The sequence below is a fragment of the Battus philenor genome, unplaced genomic scaffold, assembly GCF_028537555.1.
Source record: "Battus philenor isolate CCGP_79_NKW_IND1 unplaced genomic scaffold, ilBatPhil1.0.hap1 SCAF_22, whole genome shotgun sequence".
NCBI lineage: Eukaryota > Metazoa > Arthropoda > Insecta > Lepidoptera > Papilionidae > Battus > Battus philenor.
The window spans coordinates 3,373,996-3,401,233 of NW_027181685.1; the positions used below are offsets into that span (position 1 = coordinate 3,373,996).

General features: G+C 33.7%; 1 protein-coding gene across 1 annotated transcript; it reads right to left on the reverse strand.

The window, feature by feature from the left end:
* Positions 1-248: 248 nt before the first annotated feature.
* v (Tryptophan 2,3-dioxygenase vermilion) lies at positions 249-27,238 on the reverse strand. The gene is made up of 10 exons (XM_068766910.1): positions 27,138-27,238; positions 14,334-14,506; positions 13,237-13,370; positions 6,672-6,794; positions 5,672-5,763; positions 4,608-4,752; positions 3,837-3,958; positions 3,287-3,414; positions 2,209-2,302; positions 249-686 (listed from the first exon to the last, which is right to left on the reverse strand). The coding sequence occupies exons 1-10, from the start codon at positions 27,152-27,154 to the stop codon at positions 515-517; spliced, it is 1,200 nt and encodes a 399-aa protein (XP_068623011.1). The 5' UTR covers positions 27,155-27,238; the 3' UTR covers positions 249-514.

Below are 27,238 nucleotides of genomic sequence, written 5' to 3' on the forward strand. Positions count from 1 at the left end.
TATTAATTATAAAAAAAATTCACAAATCAATATTAATGCCAATGGCAACATCTTTGAAAAGACAAAAATAAACAATATCGATTTTAAATGATATATTAAAGCTAAGTAAACTTTATTCTTCTGGCATCAATCGTCAACGAAGTTAAGTATAAAAAATTATCCGCAATTAAACTTGATTCTTAGTTTACCTATTTAAATAGACTTATTTTTTTAGATTTTACTTATTTAAATAGAATTCCATAAAGGGATTTTAAAAACCTGTAATAACCAGATGGTTGTTTTAGAAATTAAAAATGGCGGTCAAATGGAAACATTTCGTATATTCGTCTCGTGGATATTTTTATGGCAAAAATCAAATTAATTATAGAACACAATTTTAAATGCCTACAAATTAAAAATGTAAAAAAAATGATTACAATACAATTAATTTATCTATATAAAAAGATATTTTTAATAATAATTTGACAGCTGTCATTGAGATTTCCCGCCAAATAACTTCTAAACAGTAAGATTGCTATAGGGACGCCTCGAGTCCATTTTGACCGTTTTGGCCGTTTTCCTTAACGTTGTCACCCCATGTGAGGTTAAGGCTGCGTTTCATGCCATCGTCTAGAGGTGGGATGACTGAACGCGGCAGTAAAAACGTTGACAAGTTGAACAGATCCAGGAATACTTTATAGCGATCGCTGGAATAAAAAAATGTGGTTAGATTCATCATCATCATCACTGTTTTGAGGATGGATGTAGGCGTCCTTCATAGATTTCCGAATATGAACGGTTTGAATAGGGCTTCTTCCCGCGTTTTCTGATGATCTAAACAAGGTCATCTGTCCAATTTGTGGGTAAAAGTCCTTGTTGTCCGGTTGTCTCCCCTTCAGAACTTTAAGGTTCCCATTCAATAAAATTACTTTGCTACAATCTAATAGATTCAGGCGTTACTTTGCGGAAGTCCATCCTTAGTAAGAAAAGGACTAATATATAGCTACTTCCGCTATGTAGCAGTAGTCGTGCTATAAAACGAAACACAACTGAGTGACTCGGTGTTTGGCACTAATCGGTGTAACATTACTCCTGAGGATGCCCCGTGGAGGGGTGAAACACGTGTTGAATGATGTAACGGTGGTAGTTGTGTAATTCGCATTGTTTGCCGCACGCTATTTTATCAGCGGGCTGGCGGGCGGTGCACTTTATTGCACGACTACTGCTACATAGCGGAAGTAGCTATATATTAGTCCTTTTATTACTTACTCTGCTACTATTCAAGAAATAAGGTAAATCGGTTTTTGAGTTTTTGGTCTAACCATAAATTATTCAAAAGTGAAATACAATGCGAATGTCGATATGCTACCCATTTGTTGGGCTGTCACTTACCTTCGTTCGTTTGCATATCTCGATAATTCCTGATTCAATCTCATAATTAAATTCAGACAATAAAAACAATATTTTACTAAGTAACATGTAATCCTTTTGACGGACAACTAACGAAAGAGTCCTATACTCTAAATTTTTCACAAGAATACGAGAATATTAATATTAATAGAATATTAATAAAAAAATAGAATATATTAAGAAAATAATGTCACTTTTTTATTTCATTTAGATTTTATTCTAGATAATAACGGTTTGCTCACGGTTTATTATTTAAGCATTACTGTGGTGTTCAACTGTATATAAAATCATCACCACGTTTGTGAGCTTGTTCAACTTATATGTGTTTTAGCTTTTTAGTGAATTTATTCTATACTCCGTATGTATAATTCTAGGTATTTAGATGAACTTTTGAATTGTTGATTATTTTAAAATTATAGTTACTATGCTACCAATGACTAGGAATGCTAATATGCTGAGAGGAGATAGCCAGAAGCTCAACAGTTGCTCTTTTTTTATGTACATCATAATATGACCTATATACATGAGTTAAGGAAGTTTTACATGATTCGATCAACTAAAACTCTTGAATAAATAGTTGAAGTCGCGAGAAGTGAGATAGAGAGCAATGAAGAGAGTTACACTCGGAATACGGTGTGACATCTAATCAGAAAGGAAAATATTTGCAGAAAAACTAAGGTCATCGTCGTAGCTCGAAGAATTGCTCGTCTGAAGTATACAGGCGAAGCACATCGCTCGTTAAATCGAAAGCCGTTTTGGATGAAAGATTCTCAAGTTGCGAATAAGAGAAATAGTAGCGGCGTGAGTCATAACACTTACCTAAGAGTTGACCTGAGGTACTGGTAACCCGATGAGCCGCCTGTACCGAGCTGCTGGGAGCCAATCATGCGCTGGACCATTATAACGTGGTTATCTACAATGAACATTACAAGTTTTGCTTTGAATATTATTTTTAACTGAGCCGAGTCAATGCAAGAAGCCGAAGCTCTCTGCGTTGCATGAGTGGTTTCTTTTTTCTAAATTCTTAAAAAACTTTTCAAAAGATTTTGTACAAAAACCAGTGTTTAAATTTAGTGTTTATATCATTACGCAAACTAGGTGATTACATATAGCTGTAAAGGCTTCAAAAGGGTGAATTTATATCTGATATTTAAGGTACATAGCTTTTACACCTTTTTCCAACCAACCTGTATGATTGATGTAGTGATTACTCTTAAATATTTTACGTAATTTATTTTTGTTATCAAAATGCGATATGACAATAAAGTCCGTAAAGAAAGATAGTATTGATAGAAAAAAAAAACGTTTTTAGTATTCGGATTACTACATATTAAAATTAATTATTATTTACTATAATAATTTCTGTAACCGTTTATTTTTGTATAGCGTGTACCAGTAAATTACAGCAAATGAGGTTTACCTTCACTCCTACTGAAGCTTATATATCTACAATCAATCATCCTGTATATATAAATTCCTCTAAACTATATTGTAATTAAAAAGTATATTGAATCAAGCATTCCTAAAAATACTTTAAGATTTTTGTAAGAATAATAAAACTGAAATATCTGAAAAAGTGATTACTAAAAACAATTCATCATCATTTACTTTAATTTTAGGGTCGTATATTTTAATGATGCCATTATATGTATGTATGTTTGTATGTTACAATCTACTGTTTCCATTCTATAGTTGACTGGAAAAAATTTCCTCGTTAATAAGACCGCCCATTGTGCTTTTATTTTTACTATTATCCAATTATGTATACATTTTCTAGAGTGTACAATAGTTTTAAATAAAAATGAGTAAATAAATACAGGGTAGCTGTTCTGGAATTCTTATTATGTAAGACATAATTGGTTTGTAATAATATAAATAAATGAATAATTTTACTCACAGCGCCACTTGGTGATTAGACTGTCCATGTCCATGAGTAAGGTCAGAAGCTGGTGCGGTTGGGAGAACCTGGGCTCGTCTCGGTAGAACGTGATCATGATTGCTCCTTGTAGTGCCTTGTGGGACAACCTGTCCACACAATATGCATATCAGCGTCATGGTTTTTGTTTACTTTTAAATGTATTTAACTTAGGACGTCTAAAGACATGTTAGTCAGGAGGCACTGATCATATATGAAGTTTCTGGGTCCAGCAGTGGACATAGGCTATAAGGAACTTCACGCGACATTATTAACCATTTAGTGGGTCCACCTAGTGGAGAACTTACCCACGCTTTGTCTACCGGTTCATGATTGCCACTCGCACAGTCATATGTCACATGTAAAAAAATCCCTGAAAATTTTATTAGGCCAGCAATACTACCAATTAAAAAAAATATACATATGGGTGAAATGGATAGGTATTGAGGTCCCCCTGTATTGGACCACGTTTGATTTACCGGTCGTGTTACACCATGTATATATTTATTTTACAAGGCTTGTTTGTGAATACCTCCTCTCTCCACGGGAGCGTAGCGCGTCATGAACAGCCGGGTCGAAGATGGAACGATAGATCTCACGACGGTTCTCCGCATCCTGAAGACGATGGCAGCGTACCGTCTCATTTGGCTCTAGCTGGTAGAAGTTAAGGAAACAATTGTAATAAGTAAAACATTGAAAAACAAGCATTACTTTTGATTATAACATAGTAGTTGACTAGAATATCTATTATGATTATAAGTTCATTTTTAGATGCTGAGACACTTTGTTCAGACCCGCAATGGTAGCATAAGATAACCACGCATAAAGACAAGTACCGTTGGATGCAGTATGCATCTATACGGATATATATGTTTAAAATTTCACTTTGTGCATTAATTATATAGGATTGCCACTGCCCACAAACAAGTTTCTAGAGAATGGACAGCAGCGTCCTCTGAATACTATACTACCACACTGCAACCGCCAACCCGCAAACCAAACGTGGCGATTATGATATATCCTGCTTCCAGAGGATGGGCAGCTACGTCCTCTGCGTATATAATACCACACTACAATCGCCAACCCACATACCAAGCATGGCGATTAAGGTATTTCCCCCCCATAAATATCTGTGAGAGAGGTATATGCCTTGCAGTGTAATATTGTTGTGTAATAATATACAAATATTGTGGCGATACCGTCAGCTTAAAGACCGTAAAAAATTCATTGTTAAAAAACTGAAAAGGTAAAGTGTGACAAAGGAATGTCATAAGAACAACAAAGTTGTTGCAATAGATTTTACCATAGCTGCATCGATGTCTTCCTTAAGCATTGTGTTGACAGCGTTTTGAAACTTTCCCCAGAAGTTGAAGCCGTGCGTGTTGAGGCCTGGAGTTCGCTCCAACCAGCGTTCAATCAACGCGAGCAATGCCGGTTCCTCTTCGGATCTGACATCCAGTCAAAGATTAATTGACCACCATTTATTTAGGACCATATATATTACAAAATAAAATAAATTTTAGTTGTAAATGTATGGTTCCATTTTCATTGCATTAGTAACATATGGATACGACATAAGTGATATGTAAAACTTTACAGGGTGATTGGAAAAAGGTGTAACAGCTTTACAATGATAAATAGCCCATTCGTTGTAACAGAAATAATATATGACGTAACTAAGAAAATGCGTTTACAAAATTCGTATTACTTCATATGAAAATCAATTTTTGTTTACTGTCTATCCCTGCAAACTTTGTAATTCCAGAAGTTTTTGGTCTGAGGTATTTCATTAGAAATATAATGTAAAGTACCCGGTATTAAATATTGCACATCGACCTTTGGAAAGAGACAATCGGCTAATTTCGGCTTCGTAGAGCATTATCTCTGTCCCTCACTACCTATGTGACGTTTTATCAGTCGTATTTCGTGCGACAGAGATAACGCTCTACGAAGCCGTAATTAGCAGATTGTCTCTTTCTAAAGGTCGATGTACAATTTTTATCGCCGGGTACTGTAATGCAACATATTTTAGGGTCTTTTAACTCTTTATACGATGATTGGATATAGGTGTAGAAGGTTTAGTTTATTAATAATAATATAATAAATAAATATAAATGCGCTATACATTTCCATTTTTAAAGCTTTTACACCTATAGACAATCATCCTTTATTGCCTATTATGTCGTTATTTTCAAATAAACTTTTCTCGGAAGAGAATTTAATGACAAAACTTAAATGAAACCAGTTCAAACCTGTTCCCGATTCAAATCCGGAATAACAACAACGATTATATGGCTTCTGTTATCATTTCGAATCAACTTTCACGAGAGTATGAAATTAATTATCGAGCCAACTTGGAGTACTTACTTACGTAAAGCCTCCATAGCTTCAGGATCGTCGCCGAAGACCGTCTGGTAATTCTGGTTGTATTTAACACGAAGAGCTTGTTTGAGACCCAGCTGGAATAAAATGTACATTATTTAAGGTTGTTTTATTTGGGAAATTTTGTTTTAGTAGTCTCAAACAAGTCTAAAACAAGTCTCCTTAAAAAACGGGTTGGCGACTTTTCGACGGGTTTCCGACTAAAATCGGAATAGAAGATGTTACTATCATCAACACTTAAGCCGTTATGTCCACTGTTGAACATAACCCTCCCCCAGACGTTTTCGATAGGACCGGTTGAAAGCGGCCGGCAACCTATGACTTCGGAAGACCTTAATGCTTGCCCACCTTGTGGGTGGTGATCGCACGCTTCTGTGTGACCATGTTGAAGGTTAATTAGATTATTATTAAAAGTAAAATTCGTGAGAACGTTGATATTCTAGATATTCACATACGTCTTTGATTAATGGTCAATCAGCGAGGTATACCGAAAAAGGATTGAACCTTTTATTTGTTACGCTGTTATTTCTTTAACAATATTGAAGATAAAGATAAAATTTATATATTCCACGTTGTAACTTTTACTTTTATTGATCAGCAATTTTTTTATTATCCGTTTTTTTTTAATTCTAATTTGCTGAGCAAAGTGATGTAGCTGTGAAGACGAAGCAGGAAGAAACTCCAAAACATCACATCTTCTAAAAAAGTTTAACAATACGTATTTTATAGTTTATATGACATTTCTCCGACGCCTGATATGGTACCCGGCGTCTAATTTGGCACATAAAGAAGAGTTACTTAAGACAGACAGGCATTATTCGGATTTGTAGGGCGTTATTTATCGCAAAATACTCCGACAACTTTGTAATTGAGATAAACAAAGATAACACAAAGAATATTAAGTTTTTGTTTTCTACGTGCCAAATCAAGTGCCAATTACATAAAGCTGTGTTTAGGTTAATGTTATGAGAACAGTTAACATTACCTTATTCTCTAGGAGGCGAAACTGTAAACTTTGGAATCCGGACGCTGGTCTTAAATAGTGCCTGAAGTCCATAAAGTCCAACGGTGTCATGGTCTCCAGGATCATCACCTGGTCTACCAGTAACTAGAACAGTAAAAACGTTGCTTTTTAAATATTATATACTTTTTAATGGTAATATTTGTTCAATCAGTAAGTCGCTCCCTGCAAGGACTTCCTTCAAAGGTCCACCACAATGGTCAGTCGTGTCGCATCCAGTGATTTCTGATAGTGGGCGCGCCTCAGTTCGCGTCTACCGGCTTGTGATCGTCCAATTTTCGGCCCCAAAGGTCGTCAGCTGCAGGAACAATGTGCCCCGCTCACATAAGAGTACCTCACATATAATGACATGAGCTAAGACTTCATAATTTTTTTTCGTAGGATCGATAAATGGTACGACTTCGTGTTAAAAAAAAAACAAGGGTTGAGCTAAAATTAAAAATTGTAAATAAAAGTGTAAAATAGGCAAATAAATAAGTAAATAAAATAATACACATAAAAATGTATATTTAGTGTAGATTAAAAATGTGATATAGAATAAAAACAAAGAATTTGTAATAGTTAGGGTAGAAAGAGAAGAAAGAAAAAAAAGGAATAAAACATCATAGGAGAAAGGATAAAGGAGCGCGAAAAAAAAGTATTACATAAAAAGTCCCTGTCCCACAATATGGATACGAGGGGTCCCAATAGCGGTGACCATTAAAAATATGGTAAAACATGGCCGGTCACTACATTTTTAATTTTACTCTCATATTAAGACTGGCAACCGTGAACAATTCTAACGTAAATAGTCAGTAAAAAACCACAAACAAATTGTTGTATAGATGTTATAAATCATATATAGTATATATTAGTTTCAAAACTTACCGCCGTTATTTCGTCGTATATATTTATGTTGATTTTTAAAAATTGAATGTAATTAATCATTAATTGAATTATCAATCAAATACATTAATCATTTGTAGATTTAAAGAATATTATATGTAATAATGAAGACAATCTTTAGATATGCGAGTCATAGGTTATCTGTTATTATTTAGGTTGCTGTTAAATGCGTACGGCCGTTTGTTGTATACTTGTGGCCGGCGGAACAGTTTTGCAAAAGAGCCAAACAAACAATATGAAATTACACCTTATTTAAAGAACTTTATTTATACGCTTTCTTTAAATGACATTTTCAAAACTATCATCATTTTAAGTGCAAGATGCCAAATAGATAAACACGCCTATGTGTCTGATTTCTAATAGAATCGGTTTGAAGCGGCCTAAATGTGTGTTCCGACGAATTAAAAATAATAACTTTATGCTTGAGTCGATTTAAAAACTAAAGCTTGATTTTCCTAAGTCTTGTTTCTTAAGTCTTTGTTTAATGTTATCATTTCAGTCGCGTTGTCCATTGTTGGACATAGTATACATATATAGATATATACATATACACCGTTTACCGTTACCGCGCCGTTTTTTTTTTAACTTTTCAAATAATCTTATTCAGAGATATAATTCTGCTTCCAGACTGTATATTCCCTTACATCGTGAAATCATCTGGAGTACAAATAATACTGAGCTATCACATGAAATTGATTGAGAACGTGGTGATGACTTCGTTTTTTGTTCCAAATATAGTGTTTTTAGCTCGCGGATTTCAAATCAGTGCCCTAATACCTACGAAGTTGTAATCAAATCACATTATGGGTTGTTTAGTTACAGTTGAAAAATATTTAAAGGAGTGAATGTACAGTTTATTTGTTAGCTAAAAGTTTTGAGGAATAACACCTATATCTAATAATCCTGTATAAAATGAACACCGTAGACATATGTTAGATTCACTATTTTTTTCTTTATAAATGCGACAACTTATGACAGTGCAAACTATATAAAACAGAGTAAACAATTATTAATTTTAACATGTAGTAATACGTAATTTATAAATGTTTTTCTTACTGTATTATCATTACGTTATTATTTCTGAAACAATTGAGTTTTGGTTGGGTTTATCATAAAATAATTGAAAATAAATAAATAATAATATCGCCCCTTTAAAGTTTTTAAGCGTACAATTATCAAACACGTATATCTGAAGTACCTATTAATTTTGTGAAACTAGTCTTTTGCCTTCAAAATCAGTCTCTTATTAAAAAAAATATTAATGAACGCAATTATTTCATTACACATTATCATCCTTTACTAATTGCTATAAATATAATTTATTAATATCTTAATATCAAGAAATCGTAAAAAAATCTTTATTACAAATTTATGCTTTTAAAATCTCATTTTATAGTTTCCGTTTCGAATATAATGAATACCTTTTTTGAATTTAAATATGAGTAATCCAAAACCATCAGGTATATACAGCATGATTGGTGTAAATAATCTTATTTAAAAGAGATATGGTATAAAAGTTTTACATGTTTACACGAATTAATGTAAGGAACAGTCTTAAAATAATCAATGGTATCATATATAAATAATGTAATTATAATATACTAAAAACTAACATCTTCGAAAAACAGATTACTACATAGTTAAATGATTTATTTTTTACTATCTGTCCTCGTACAGACAATACATTAAAAAAAATTAGCCTCTATTCTAATAGAAAACATAAATTAATGTAGCATATCTCAGATTGATGACTTCGAAAATGAAATGAATTTTGATTGGAAATAGATATAGAAGCTTTAAAGTTTTAAAAAATGTCTAGACATTCAACTTTATAGCCTTCATACCTATATCAATCACCTTGTACATAAACCGAATTTATGAAGGTTACACCATTTATAACTAAAGAACGGCTGGACCAATTTTACGATACTATGTGTTTCTCCGGTATAGGGTAATAAGTATTAAAATATGATAATATTTAATTACAAAATTATCATTAAAAATAAACCAGTTAGGCCGCTAATAAAATTTAAAATAACGCGTTTACGATTCATATTGCTGGCCACTACAACCACGATACTTTTTTTGAAAAAAATTATTGGGTGTTCGAATTAAAAATCGAACGCGGATTTGAATTCGGAAGCCGTCAGTGAGTCGCTGCCGTTGTGTTAGAGTCGCGGAAATTGTAAATACTCTTTATACAAATGTGAAAAATCTTCGATCATTATGGCTATCATCTTCCTTTCTAACTTGCTCAGGTGGTAAATTTCTTCCACCCACAAATTACATATATTTCATCGAAGTAAGACCAGATACGTGCTTGGGTAGTAAATAACTTCCTACCGCTAACTGAGTATAAGTCGCGAGTGTTACCAGTTCCTGCGAGTATTATTTTATAATTTTAAAAGTTGATAAATTGTATTTAATCATTTTGTATAAATTTTAAAATCTGAAATTTGCAAAATCATCGTGTATTTTTTATATATATTTCCACTAGCATGAAGACCTAGTTTCCTTTGATTTTTTTTCTTAATTATCGATCTTGTGAACATTCTCTTCCTTGTTCTTAACTTTTTTTACATTTCTATATCCTATATTCAGTGTAGTTATATGCATTCGTTGACTGTTTGACGGTATGAAATTCGCCGGCTCAACTAGTTAACAAAGATATGGGTGCTGGCAACTTTTTAATCTAAATCTTTGAAACGAAGCCACATTCTTTATTTAAAAAAAAAACCTAAACCAGTACGAACCTGTTTACTTATCATCGATTAGTGGTGCGACGCACGCCGAGGTGAAAGGTCACCGAGTTTGAACTATCAGCCTACCTACATTTGATATTAAACAGCTAACAAACATTCATGTTTTATTTCAAATTAAGAAACTATATATTGAATCTGTACTTTTTTATGTACACTCGATTTATTATATTACGTAATAATTATAACCACATTTGAATTGGAATGTATAAAGGGTGTTTGGTTATAAGTCTCAAATCTTTAAATGGAATTATGTATGAACACTTTTTTCAATAAAACTAATTAAATCCTATACAAAAGGATCATTGTTAACGTTATTTTTCATTTGGAATACGACATGCCAATAACTTGGCAATATTAAATCTGCAGTAACAAAAAGTAAACAATAATTCATTTTAATATGTAGTAATCTGTATACATGTTATATACGTATGTATGTATGTATTTTTTGTACACGTAAACTACCCATTATTAGTACTTTTACCTTTTCCATACTATGGTTGTCTGTAAGAGATTGCCTTGTGTGATAAGACCGCCCATTGTACTTTTTTGTATATTACTGTAAAACTTATTAAATATATATATATATATAGTATTTTAACGTATACAATAAAGAATATTAAATAAATAAATTAGTAAATAAAAGTAATCTGAATTTTAAAAACGCTTTTTCTTACTATATAATGATTACGTAATTTATTATTTATAAAATCATTGATTTTTGGATAGGGTGTATCATACAGTAACTAAGCTATATATACAACCCTTAAAGCTTAATACCTATAAATATAGAACCTTCATGTTATCACCTATGAGTGATCACCGTATGTACAGTGTACGGTAACTATGTAATAGTGAAATTCTATTTATTTTCGATGGCACTTGAACCTTTTACCTCGATTTTATTGTCTTTACTATTGTGTAAAGTCAAATATTTCAATAAAAAATATTTACAAAGAGAAAGTTCCTATAAAGTTATGTAATTATTAAGTGAAGTAGAAGCAACGGTAGCCCAGCGGTAGAAGGCTGAGACTTGCGATGGCAGACCGCGAGTTCGATTATCGGGATATATTCTTATGTATAATTCAATTTGTGCAATGATTATGCAGAGTTGTCACCGTTCATAAAATAAATTCAGAGTAGCTGGGCAGCAGCGTCCTCTGCTCTCCTGTACATATTACACTGCGATCACCAATCCGTCTTACCAGCGTGGCGAGTACTGCATATCCCCACTATAGAAGTCTTTGTGGTAGATTTATGTCTCGCAGTGGGCGATTATGTGTTGAAACGGCGAGACTCATACAACTAGCTATATTATTGAGACATTCGAATCAAACTTCGTGTAAAACAAAAATATATGAAATCTATAATTCTAATATATGTATACAGGTAGTACACAATAATTATTTTTAATACATAGTAATACAGTACCCGGCGATAAATATTGCACATCGACCTTTGGAGAGAGACTATCGGTTAATTTCGGCTTCGTAGACCGTTATCTTTGTCGCACGAAATACAACGACTGACAAAGCGCCACATAGGTGGTGTGGGACAGAGGTAGTGCTCTACGAAGCCAAAATTAGTCGATATATATATATATATATATATATATATAAATGTATGAATGAAAAACGGGTAAACAAATTGCCTATTAACATTATCATTTTAACCTCCCCCATAAATTTCCTAAAGAACCCGTTGGAAGCCTGCATTCGGCTTCTGACGACTTTAACAAAATCGTCTGTCGACTTGGTGGACGTCTTACGCTTTCTCCACTCCAAAATCTAAAAACTCGTCGTCATTTCAGCCCATACACGCTCACTGCCAGGCAAAGGATTCACCCAAAGGTATCTATAGCAGTATATACCATATAAGATAGAAAAGCCATGCTTTTCAGGCGGGTAGACAATCGCAGTTTAGTATAATGTTACGCTGCTGCCCATCATCTGAAAGCTTCTTTATAAGCAGTAGCAATCCCATATAAATATAGTGCAAATTACATATGATTATATCTCAGGAAACGAACTCGTGAACTACGATTGCAAGTCTCATTTATCTACCGCTGAGCTACCACGGCTATAGTGCAACCAGAATCGTTATATCGAGCCTTAGGAAAGCGCGATGAAGTAAAAGCCGAGTAAAAAAGCATTAGCGTCGTCGCCGCGAGATGAAGGCGGATTGACGAAACGGAATGGCCCCCGTCTCGCCGACCGCATATCTACCGGCACAGTGCATCGGTTTTGGTATCACTATAGTACAAATTTTTGTTTACTATTCACAGATTCTTATTCCTAGATACATTATAGGTTTATTTAGGCTTTCGGCGGTAATTTTTCTAGATATAAACAAGATATCGTCCTCTCAGAACTTATACTACCCGCTTAAACCTTCTCGATAGTCATCACCTTCAGATATACACTATATATGGAACAGGTAGAATTTGAGATCATACAATAGTGTTTCAGTTGTACGGAATCGCAACTACTATACTATACTGTAGTAACGAACGAATATACTTGGAGCATCACGTAACCCAATGTCGTACCGAGAACAAAATTGTCGACGACTAAATACGGTACGAAATCAAATACGCGTTTATCTTCCGTTAAATATGACATCGTAATTAAAAAAACAGCACAAATAATAAATTTGAAATTCAAATTCCGACACTGGACATCTTGTATGTTGGTTGTGCACGATTTTATAAAACAAAATTTTATCACTGTTTGTTTTAGATCTCTGTCTCTTTCCCTTTTTCACCGTAAAGCATTACTATAGGGGGAACACGTCATCGATCTACCATCAGTTTTACATACATGATATTATGATTATCTGTTGCCTACTTAGGAAAATATTTTTGTATGTTCTATATGATTGCTTACCTTTAATATAAGAACAACCCGGTTCAGGCGTTTTAATATCTCCATTGTGTGCCCCTCGTCTAGCCCTTCAACGTCCAGAAGTGACCGCACCGAATCCACTTCGAATATGATCTGTTTAAACCAGAGTTCGTACGCTGGAAAAATAATAACGTATTATTAATTTGTGTTATTTGTTCTTTTTATCCTCTTAGAGATGTGCACTTCTGTTTTAAATGTAGTTATTACTAAATCTATTTTATTTTAATGTATTTCTATCATCAAATCCTACGGTGCATTCCTACTTTCATGCTGAAACAATCGACCATGAAATTACAAAAAAAGTGAATCCTTCATTGAAAATCTTATTACAGTGTATCCGTTTTAAGCTTTACTGCCGTACGTAAGCAACATGTAGTAATGGTTTCCATTGTTTTTACTTTTGTAATATAAAGAGATTACGAAAGTACTTGTGTTAATTTTAAGCTAAGTCAACATAAAACCTTCTTTCTTTTTCTACTAAATATATAGTACAGGCCTAAAACTTTCCACAACTGCGGTGCATTTCAAAGTAGAACATAGAGATACACGCTTATGCCTTCGTATATTATAATTCTAAGTACAATAACAACCTAATGATCGGTTCGGCTCTAAGGAGCAAAAACGAATCGAAATACTAAACTCAAATCAAGTGGCATGCCAAGTTCTGCTTCTTAGTTTATAAAGAGGAGACCATGTACCAGCAAGCAAAGATAGACAGGCATAAGACAGACAGACATAAGGACAACCTAATTAAGGTCGGAAGACACTGAAAATCTACGGAGGATGTCCAGGAGTGAACGTGAATCTGCTGAAATGATAATAATATCAGTAATAAGTATGAGGTTATAATCATATACAGTACCCGGCGATAAATATTGTAAATCGACTTTTGGAAAGAGACAATCGGCTAATTTCGGTTTCGTAGAGCACTATCTCTGTCCCACAATACCTATGTCACATTTTGTCAGTCGTTGTATTTCGTGCGACAGAGATAATGTTCTACGAAATTAGCCGATTGTCTCTTTCCAAAGGTCGATGTGTAATATTTATCGCTGGGTACTGTACAAAAAGTTATATACCTTGATGTGTGACAATGAATAGATGTTCATCGTGAACTGGTTTCAAGGACTCGGCGCTGAGCATCCGTTGTGACGTCAGCAGCTTGTCCAGCATCAGGTATTCGCCGTACAGCATGCCCGCCTCGTTGCCGAGGTGACTTCCGTCTTGCGCCGCTGAGTCGTCCATCATAGATCTGTGAAGTATCGAGAACCAAAGACAGATTAGAGACGCTATCCTGGATTAAGTCCAAAAATATATTGTCTTATTGACATAATTCATTACGTTAAAAATGTGATGTGTTTAAAAAATCTTATTTGTAACTGAAGTTGTAAATAGTGCACGCGTCTAAACTTGACACTCGTTGGTCCTCAAAGTAATATAAACACTAATGACACCATTAATTTTTGGCAAAAATTATTCCAGAATGTTGATAGAGTTACTCTTTGAATATTTCAATATAATTTATTGGCCCTGTTATTTGAGACCTTTCATTCACGCCTATCTTGGAAGAGACATGGTCTTTTTTCATTATTAAAATTTTTTCAGAAATTTGTATATGTATTTGTATAACTAAGTCTTGCCATAAATATTGTTACCAAAAAACTTTTTTTTATTCTACGGTTACGTAGTTATAGGTTAATAGTTATGTTAAAATATAAAAAAAAAATATTTGAAGTGGTTACAATAGGCTGCAATGCAATTCTTTGAACTTTGAATTATCAATAGCATCACGCACTCTTTCTACGGGAAAATCCTTCATTGCCAATCGTATGGATTGTTTTGGGAACTCATAATTATCATTGCGTTAAGGGTAAGCCTAACTCTCTAAAAGTCATCATAAACTATAATCCAGTGGATTGACATCAAGAGTATATGACGGCCAGTCTTAAGATCTGATGAAGTCCGGAACGTTCGTTTTTAACCAACTTAGAATCGAGCTTTATGACCTGGTACCAAGTCTTACTGAAAGGGCAATTCTTGGTTATTGAACATGGTGTTGTTAAGCGCCTTACTACATTCCCGAGAATGGTATCGTGACACACTTGTGCTGATATTGATATCTTTTTAACAAAAATATGATTGGGTTACTTTTTCATTACTAACACCCCACTAAACCATCACTGAATTCGGATAATGTCCACGTTTGTACTTTGTTGACTAATTGGGAAGCTTCTTAAGAGCTTTCATCATAAATACTGTCATTTTTTTGTTAAAATATCGCGCAATTTTAAAAAAAAATTTGTTTACAAAATTTCCGGTGACTTCACTTTACGTACTGCTTATATAGATGTTTTGATTTTACCGCCCTATTATTTTTATAAAATTATCAGTTAATAAATGACCCGTGTGTCTCTAATAAGCTGTAAGTGCTAAGACATTATTTAAAATACGCGATATATTTCACAGAGCTATCTTCCTCTGCCTAGAATATTCCGCTTTAGGTCAAGATTTCTTAGAGTTCTTTCCCATACTGCTTTGATCGCCTTTTTCTTACAAATACGTGGACGGCCAGAATTTTTTTGTCATAAATAGAGGTCTTATTGTACATATCAATAGCCCAGTACTCAAACATTTGATTAATACGAAGCGTATTGAGGATTTTAAAAATTGTATTTGGCACTATATCTAATTTATATAATGTTATCACAACGATTCTGTTCTTTTTATCACCCTACTCCATTTTACAATGTATTAGCGCGAAAATAAGAAAACATTATGAACAATCATAAAAATGACAGAATCCAAATTCAAAAGTATTGTTTTTTTTTAATTATAAAATTATTTATGCCCGGGCTAAGTAGTAATATATTTAAATTACAGAGGATATCATAAATACAATGAATTTATTTACTTGAATTAAATCGATCATTTGTTTTGACTTTTACGTTTCGGGTATACCAAGAACCGGAAAGTGATCATAAAACTGTTTAGCACATTCCGTATATAGCAGTTTAACGTGATAGTATCTCTTAAGTTCACGGACCCTTCCGCTCTGTGAACTCAGCTCTGATGAACCTGTCAAAGCCCTCAGGCTAACAGAAACAACTTCAACAGAGAATAAGTAGAAAGTATCTCTATCAAGTTTTTAAATAGGATCAAGAATGAGTAAAAATACTATACGATTACTAATTACACATTTAAAAGTAGAAGTTGATCCGGTAATTTTAGCCATAGCAAGAAACGATCGATAAAAACTTAAAACAAGATTTCAAGCGACGTATAAAAGCGTTCGTTTTTGTCTTTCGGATTCCGTGAGGTATTAATTGCAACTTGTTTAATTAATCAAAAAAAGTAAAGCGTTTTAAACAGATTAACCATGTCTGAACGAGTATTGTGAAAATCTTTTCTAAGTAGGTATGTAAATGTAACACTAAGTCATAACTAGCGTGTTCTTAAATAGAGTTTTCAGTTGAAATATTCAAACAATTAGTAATTTTATTGATTGAAATAATTTTTGTCTCATTTGATATTTTAATTGATTTAAAATTTCATCATAATCATCAAGAGATTAACAACCACCTCAAGACATAGCCCCTCCCCCCCAAAGATCACCACGGTGATCAGTCTAACGCTGTCCACATAATCACTCCGCGTCTACCGGCTCTTGGCTGCCACTCGAGAACCTTTCAGCACCAACGACCTTCAGTTACAAGAGTAACGTGCTCCGACCACTGCCACGAGCAATTCTTCGAGGCACGTCCACTCTGAACGGAAAGCTCCGAGCATAACCCTCGTAGATGGTTTAAGATTAATCAAAAAATACGTGTTTAATTCATTAAGAATAAAGCTAAAAATTTCCATGTTTGTAAACAAATCTGCTTATTTGATGAAAAATGAATTATTTATAACGAAATAGCGTGTTTGGATTATTTATTATCTTTGGTATTTCAAGGCAATAAAAAACACAGACGATTAGTCTCTCCTTAAATGTTTATGTCTTGTTCAAAGAAATAACAAAAAATTAATAGTTTAACAAAACTTACTTTCCATTTGTATATTTTTGTTGATACAGGATGATCGGTGATTGGATATTAGTGGTGCTGTTAATTAATGTATGGATACACCCTATCCAAAAATCTAACGTTTCAGGAATAATACGTAATGTAATGATAAATATATAAAAAAGCGTTTTCAAAATTCGGTTCATATATTAAAATTAATTATAGTTTACTAGCTGTCTCTGCAGAATCTGTACTACCAGAAGTTGTTAACCTGTTATATTCTAATACAAAAAATGAATTAATTTTACATATTAAAGAATAATCTGGGCTTTATATAGGGCGATTGGTAATAGCTGTAAAATCTGTACAGTATCCGGCGATAAATATGGCACATCGACCTTTGGAAAGAGACAATCGGCTAATTTCCGCTTCGTAGAGCACTATATCCCACGCTACCTATGTGACGTTTTGTCAGTCGTTGTATTTCGTGCGACAGAGATAACGAACTACGAAGCCGAAATTAGCCGATTGTCTCTTTTCAAAGGACGATGTGAAATATTTATTGCCGGGTACTGTAAAAGCCTTTTGCTGCCCAACGTGGCATACGTTCACTCTTTAACTCAAATAAACAAACACGCTGTATAAGTTTATGTTTATCGTGTTAAAATTTAAATAGTTTGTAAATAATTGTTAATAATATTTAATTGATTTAAGTTTTATTTATAATTCCTTGTTTCAGAGGTTGTATAGCTATTTTATTAAATGTATGCGAATGTTTTAAATTTTAAGGACAAAAATTTTCCACTTAACACTCTTCTAGGAGTCTACGTTGCCGTGACTAAAAAGCGGATTCACAATTCGTAAATACTTGTCGAGACTTGACTTAATTGTAATCTTAACATTTTTATCAAGTTTTGGATATGTTATGTATACATATTATATATTGGATGAGTATATTAGAAATATTGCTTCCCCACCAGAACTAGTTTAATTTTGAAAGCAATCTGTATGAAAAATGGTTAGTGAACCTCTGTTTATATCTATAACAGTTGGAATGTCATTCATGTGTGAGTTTTATCTAAACAGGTTTTAAATCATTAATCGCATATGTAATTAATTAATAAATTACTTTTTAAAATATACCGAAATATTTTTGTTGTAGCTGTCGGAAAGAATTTTATTTATGTTATCTGTGTTACACGTTTTTCGCATTATTTTTTGTGCTTACGTAAACAGTACCACATTTTTAAGTATGTTAACTGTATAATTTATAAAGATTATAACATACTTTATATATATAAAGTGATTAATAATAATTTATGGTTATTTAATGTAAGGTACATTTAATTAATTGGTAATAAACCTTTGATTTTTATTATAAAACAGTTTATATGCTACAAATAATAATTATCAATTTTTTTTTAAATTTGGATACGAATTCTATCTATATTTAGCATTTTCAAACTCGTTAGTTCCTGACAAAGCTTGACATAAATTGTTGACGTAACTTAGCTCAAGGGCTCATACAGAAATCTAAGTTTAGACCTCTTGCATTAAATCATGAGAAGGCCGCTGATCTTACTTTGCTTAGGAGGTCTTTATGTGGAGAAAAGAGCCCCCGACAGGAGACTTGGAATTGAGCTGCCACTGATTCCAGGACATCCGATCGTGTCGAACCTCGACTTAGTCGATTGCTACTACTTGGCTAGTAACTGTCACATCGGAAGGCGTTAATGCTAGAAGTGGCGGAAACTCTGGTAATGCTTGTATCTAGGATGATGTGTTTATCACCTCTTATACATTTATTTTGCCCTCGTCAGCAAACACGGGTTATGATTTTAATATGTAAATTAATTATATTTACAAAACAATTACAATTATTTATGAATTAATGACCATTGAATCGGTATAGTTGAAGATGTACATACATAAACATACATTTTGGACTTGAAAATTAGAAAATAGAATTTTGGAAAATCGTCATTACACACATAATCGACATTTTTGTTCATGTATGTTCATCTATTATTCTCTTGAAAATCAATATTCAATGGCGGAGGGATATAAAGTCGCAATATTAATCGATTATAAATGTTTAAATTATCTCGCGATTTCTATTTCTTGTTTTTATTCTCTTTGTTAACGCACCGTTAAAATTTACTCTGAATTTTCAACGTTATAAAAAAAAACACGTTAATAAAAATGCATATTCATGTTATTACTTCCCGTTCAAAGACCAAATTAGCTCCGCATATTCCGATCACTGAATTTTTTAATATTCGAACATAGTTGTTTTTTTTATAAAAAAACCATTTCTCTGTGACATTGACATCTGTCTATGAATGCCACTGGTAGTATACATACTACCGGTATTTCCCTAGAACTTAATTTAATTTGATTATATATACAGGATGTTATGTAGAGGAGTGTAGATATTTTGCAGGTGGGTAGAATTAGTTTTTTAGTACCATGGTGAAATATGTTTTAGTTTTTTAATTATAGTAAAAAAAAAACAGTTTTTTGACAGGTTGCTTTATTTGAAAAATAAAAACATAATCTAAGATTACAAGATATTATTTTTAATGTTTAAAATATAACCACATAACCCATAATAGAATTAAAGTGATTTAACTTTTCTAATAACGAAAACAATCGTGTTCAGACCAAAAGGAAATAATACCAAAAATGTCTAAAGTTTAATAAACTTTAGTGTGTCGACAAAAAAGGTGCTATTGAAAAAACGATTCAAATTATTCAGATAAGTGCTTGTTTTCTTCTCTTTCTTTTCAAGATTAAAACAACAAGATGTACCCATAATTTACAGAGTTAAAAGGCCGAAAAGTCCAATAATGGAATATATTAATACAACTAGCTGATCCTGCAAACGTTGTTGTGCAAAAAAAAAATTTTTAATTTTCAATTTAAAAATAAGGGTTGATCGTAGAGGGGTGAAAATTTAGGGTTGTATGTATTTTTGTATGTTGTATCATAAAAAAATAAAAACAAAAAATTTCGTCAAAAAAATAAAAAATAAATATTCAGGGTGAACAACCCTTATCACTTAGGGGTATGAAAAATAGATAGTAGCCGATTCTCAGACCTACTAAATACGCATATAAAATTTGGTAAAAATCGGTCAAGCCGTTTCAGAGGAGTTCAAGTTCGAACACCGTGACACGAGAATTTTATACATTAGAAGATTAGCTTGAATAAACTGTTACTGAAATTATTATTCATTATCATTCATTCTCATCATTCAGTCTTAGGACTACCACTGCTGAACTGCATTGCTGGCTTTCCAGATTACCAGATTTTCTATAAGAGTGGATAAAAGCAGCCTGCATCCACTGTCTTTCATCATACTTACCAAGATCGTCGGTCGGTTTTGTGGGCCACCTCTACAAAACCTTGAGCCTCCAGCGGCCATTCGTTCTATGTGGCCTGTTTACTGCCACTTCACATTGTGTTTCGTTCGTTTACGCATCTCCTCAGTTCTGGTTCGATTTCATAGAGAAAATACAGGATATAGCCCTCTCCATGGCAATTTGAACTTGCCAAAGAGGATCTAAGTTTTATTTTAAATGGTATGTTTAATGCACATGATATCTAGATATAGAACCTGACCTCTTAAATTTTATATTTATACAACCTTACCGAGAGAGGATCTCGGCTAGAGTCGACTAAAATATTTGGCTTAAAAAGATAAAAAATAAAAAGCAAGAAATTTTATACCTTAACTCCGAAGTACTGAAATCATGTTCGTATTAACATATACGTTTTATATAAAAAATCTCTTCACCTATGCCAATCACAGATAATAAATTCGTTAAATTTTTTGTAGTACTCTATATATGTGGATCATCGGTATTGGTTACTAAGGTTATTTTTTGTAGGATCCATAAACGCATGTCATCGTGTCGCGGGCCTCAAAAATGTTAATAAAAAAAGCTTACGCAACTTTTTAATAGATTCACAGCGTATATTTAAAATTTTTTATGTCAGATTAATTTGTGATGACAAAAAACTAAATTACTAATGAGTGTGAACTCATATATTATTTAGGTAAAATACTGTAGTTGATGGGTGCAAAATTTAAAATGTAAGATATAAGTCGAAGTCGTATTGGGCAGACCAAATAGCAGGCAGAACACTTCGCCACTGTGGCCCGAAAGTTTTGGAATGAAGACCTTGGATCACCATGTCCAAGGTGGGGCATATACCCACAAGGTAGACAGACGATCTTGTTAAGGTCGCCAGAAGACGCTGGATGTAGGCTGATTCCTATTGGTATTATTGGAGTGGCCTATGTACCAGTGGACGTCTAAGGGCTGAAATGATGATGAAGAGCATCAGACGGGCCAACCGCAAGAGTCCGGCGAGCAGCATGTGGAGAGGGGTAATAGAGGATACATAGACCCAGTAAGTGGAAGACTTCTTGAAGAACTTTTCATGGAGCAGTGGCAGTTCCAAATGCAAAAATCGAAATAATTATCTAATCGTCTAAAATTTTTGTTCTATGCGGCGAAATAAATACTAAAATATTAATAAATAAACAAAAAAATCTTTTTAATTAATTTGTTGTTATTAAATTAAAAATTAGTGTATAATATTATACAACGGTGGTTGTCTAATAGAGGAAAGGTAAATACCATACTAGTTTTGTAACGTGTGTACATAACGTACAGTTGTTAACCAACCGGCCTCGACCGACGGAACGCTTTAAGTGAAGTCAACTGTTGTATGGAGAATGCTTCAACAACAAACGTGCTTTCTTAATGGGTCCGCCCGGGGATATAAATAGCATTATAATTTTGTCAATAAGCCCGACTCGGACCGTTTAAGACCGCCACACCCGCGTAAAGCGGGACGGTCAAAGGAATTGGTCCGCAGTCTCGGAGTACACCTCGTCAACTGTTCTTAACATAAACAACCTATTTATGAAACTGTAACTGTATAATCTTTTAAATTTTCAAATGTCTTCGTTCACCAATTACAATTCAGTGTAAATTTACGTTCCGTAACTGTAAAGATGAGGCTATAAGAGATAATAGGCTTACAGCACGAACATTATCCAAAATTATACCGACTAACTCTAGCTTGATTCACTTCACCCAACAGTGTGCTGCTGCCGCTCTTTATACCTAAAATCACTTGCCACACATTGCCTATATTATCGCCCAAATGCTAACACGCGAGTCCCGACCGACGCTTTATTTTAAGCCAGGGGTGAGCAACCTTTTTTAATAAATGAGCAAATTTAAATTTTATTTTATTTTAGCGGGTCGCGCGCGATGTAACGCTTATTAATAATTAATTAAACTTATTTTTAATATATATTAATATTAGTAAATATACAAATTTTAATGTAAATATTTAAAAACTAATGTATTTGATAATTTTAATGAGAAATATGGCACCGTTTTTTCGATACAAGCTTATATATATTATGTACCTACTTCTTCTTTTCAGCCGATGGACGCCCTCCGTTAAGGACAGGCTTAACCAAAACATCGTCACGTCGACCGGTACTGCGCTGCGCGTATCCAGTGACTTCCCCGAAACTTTACCAATGACGGTCGACCTAGTGGGGGTCCTATCCACGCCGCGACTACCGGCTCGTGGTCGCTACTTGAGATAACCTTTCAGCCTCAACGACCATCGTTTTTACGAGCGATATGCCCCTCCGAATGTCAGCAATTCTTCGAGCTACATCGGTGATCTTGGTTCTAGTCCTCCTCATTTCACATTCGATCTCGCAGCCTCCTAGCATAGCTCTTTCCATTGCTCTCTGGGTGACCTTGAGCCTTCTTTCGAGGCCCGCCGAGAGACGAGATCCGTGTGTCATCAGGGGTAACAAACATTGATCAAAGACCTTCATCTTCAAACATTGCGATATTTTGGACATTTGTTTCGAAGCTCAGAAATGCTTGGCGGGTAGTATAAACATGTTTAACGGGCCGCAAGCTACATGCGGGCCGCGTGTTGCTCGTCTCTGTTCTAAGCGAAGATTGAACACATGCATCATAACACGAGCCGCTTATGCGCCGCGCGTCCATACCATTCATTATATTCCCGTACATGTATATGAATAGTCAGGTACATTTTTGTATACAGGCATTCCGTCTGGAACATTTCTTCGATTGATAAGCTGCCGATGTTATAAATATTAAAAATATTTATACATATTTTACGACTTACACAGTTTGTTTGTAGAAACCAACCGAGCTTACGTTACGACTAATAAAAGATAAGATCTCGATTTACAATCGTTTAGCAATTGTTACGTACCATATTACGTGTAGAATACATATTGATTAATGAATATTATGTTATATATTTATGACATGAGATACACAGAGGAACTAAGGAAGCTGATGTAGCTCGAAAACTGTTCGTCTCAAGTGGCAGTGAGTGGAGCACATCGTTCAACTGATGGCCGTTGTTTTGACAGGACGCGGCGTGGGTATGTCTCTCACGTGGTGGACAGGCAATATAGGAAGCCGCTAGATGTGAGCAGGGCAAGACCGGCCATCGTATTAATCTTTGGGGTACGGTACGCGTATGCCTTACTGCAGGCGTCTATCAGCTGATCTGATGATGGTGAAGTGATATTAATATAAAATATTACTAGTTGATCCAGGCAAACGTTTTTACAGATAATTTTATTTCTATTTATTATTTACGAGTGAAAGCACAACGGAGCACTATACATATTAGAAAAATGTAACTAGTTTTTCTGTTCATTGATAATTTACTATAAGAGTATAATTAACAAGGTAGTTGCACTGATAACGTAAATAAGCAAAGCGTTACTGATACAAAAAAAAATCTGTAATGGAACTTCTAATTATGATTTTAATATCATCATCATTTTAATCGTTAGATGTTCACTGCTGGACATAAGTATCATTTTTATATTTTTTAACATTGGTTGGAAGTGGTCTGGATCCAGTATATAATACCTTAACCCTTAATAGACTAAAGTTTCAATTTTGATACCAATCTGTTAAACCGAATGTTCACATTACTATTATTTTTTTATAGGTTGGCTGTACGTAATTTACTGTTGTATAATATTCTTTCCAACGCAATTAAAAAAAAAACTATTTTTCCCTTCATCTAGACTCTCAAGCAAACAAAGTAATATTAAAAAAAAAAATCACTTTTGTAAATCAGGCTACTAAGGGTTAACAAGATCTTCTGTCCACCTTGTGGGCCTTTTCTTAGCCGCGTTGGTCGATCTGTAGTCTCCATTATGAAACCTTAAGGACCCAACGGCTTACTGCAACTTTAACTTGCCAGTCCGCTGGGCTATCAGTTATTTTCATTCGTCTATTTATCTCCTCATTCTTGAATCAATCTTGCAAAGAAATACTGATCATAACCTTTATGGTACGTTGACCACTTATGAGCCAACGAGGCCAGAAGTAAACCAGCGACCACGTTTGTGTCGTAAATCATTATTGGAAACATGCATTAGTCCTAGGACTCCCTTTTAAAGCGCTGATGGATATTAGACAAAAATATATTTCATACGCCTGGACTATTTCGGGTACTTTCGTTCCTACTTAATAAATAAATAAATTGTTTTTTTTTTCAGGAATTTTTCTATATTTGTGATACAATTGCGATCTATATTATTATCTAAATTATAATAAAAATAAAAATAGGTCTAGTTAAAACTAAATACAAAATAATGCTACATTATTGAATAAATAAATAACATAAATAATCGTGGTTATTTGCCATTCACACTCTTGTGTAGTTGTATCCAGCGGTGATAGAAAGCACTTTTGTACACATCACGCGGGACCAGTTAAAATATTATTACCACAGTTACGTAGCCTGTTCCACGCATTAGCTGTTCGACACCGTAAGATTGCGTAGTAATCGTGATCCCTGGCGTCCGCAAATATGCCGTTGTAGTATCTGGGTTTTTTCATAATTAAACGAAGAGCGTCATTACACTGTACTCGAAGTATATTGTACGATGCTTTCGTATAATTCGTCCAGAGTTGGCATGTGTAGAAGCTTTGGCAGTAGGCTCTGAGTTAAATCAGATTTTTATCTGCATTACAGCATGCGAAGCGCCTAGCGAGTATGTTGCACCTGATTGCCAGGGCCCTACGCTCTCTCTCGATGTCAACATCGTCTTATAAGTTCTCTGTTAGCATATGTCAGGGATACTTAAAACTGCTTACAACCCGAACTGGTGCTCCGCAAATATACAAAGACGAGACCGTCTCCGGACCCTTACCTGCTCTGAAAACCAAAAGCTCCGGCTTTGAAACATTATATTATCAGCAGTGAGCGCGGCGTACCTTTCGTAAATAGCAAGCAACTTTCTAATACCATTGATCGAGGGACTGTGAAGCACCATGTCGTCGGCATAGCTCAGATTGTTAACTCAGGTTACCAATATGTCATCCGATCCCTGTATCTCTCAGCTCCTCGATGAGATCTTTGATATAGACATTAAAGAAATCACGAGCATCAATAATAATGAGTAATTGTATACTTTAATCATCGGTGAATAAAATAATTCTTTCTATAAAGTACCTATTTAGATAATCTAATATAAAAATTCTCGTGTCACGGTGTTCGAACTTGAACTCCTCTGAAACGGCTTGACTGATTTTTACCAAATTTAATATGCGTATTCAGTAGGTCTGAGAATCGGCTACTATCTATTTTCTATACCCCTAAGTGATAAAGGTTGTTCACACTTAATTTTTTTTTTTTTTTTAACGAAATTTTTTGTTTTTATTTTTTTATGATACAGCATACAAGAATACATACAACCATAAATTTTCACCCCTCTACGATCAACCCTTATTTTTTATTTGTAAATTAAAATATCATTTTTTTTTTTGCAAAACAACGTTTGCGGGATCAGCTAGTGACTATATAAAACAAATATGATCATAAAGAGAAAGTGTGTTTTGAAATTTGCAAAAACATTTTATACAAGTACGTGTTAACCGGTTCTCGTTATTGTCATAGACACATTGGCACGGTTTGCAAGATGCAGTTGACGGAGCATGGCTAACTGTATTCAATCTATTTGTGTCTAGACTAGTCTTTTTTCGAAACAAAAATCGATGTCAGCTTCAGAACACCAATCATGATTAAAAGTATTGATATTTATTTATAATCATAAAACGTTTTAGCTTAATTTGCTAAAATTAATTCATGATAATCGATGTGAATATTTAATGTTGTTTTAAATTTGGAACGCGATAATGATTAAAAATAACAACATATCCGCTAAATAGGAAGATTAATCAAATAAATATTTATTTTCACGCCGGTAAACAGAAAGGTCATTGAGATACATAATTTCAACATTTATCTTAATTATATATATTGATTTTGTTTTAATTCTCCGATATTTTCTGCAGTCGTTCACCACGTGGTGCGAATTTATAAATAAAACACAATATCGATATTATTATTATTTAAACAGAGTCGGTACTTTTTGGACACGCAATAATTTATAACTTTAATTTAAAAAAAAATCTGTACAAATATCAAGACGGAAGTGAAGAGTTAGAGAACATTTCATTCAAAATTAAATTTAATAAAATATATGACATTTTACAGATATGTTATTTTATTAAATTGGGTTTAAAATCATATTTCACTAAACCATATACTAAGTTATTATATATTTATGAAGAATTTTTAGTTTACTCGTTTTGGACAAATCTGTTAATAAAACAAGAACAACATGAACAAAAACAATGAACATTAACTAAAGAAAGAGTTAAAAAATATTGTCAACGTTTTAATACGTTTCATTCTCAAACAAGTTTAATATTCAAACAACTTTTAAATCGTGTTGTAATAAAAAGTTTATAATTAAACTCATGCTAAACTTACCTCATAGGGCACGCCATTATGATAGAAAATAACTTGTGAACTAAGAATTATAACTTCAAATAAACACGCGTATCATAAAACCAACGACACACCCTCCCTTG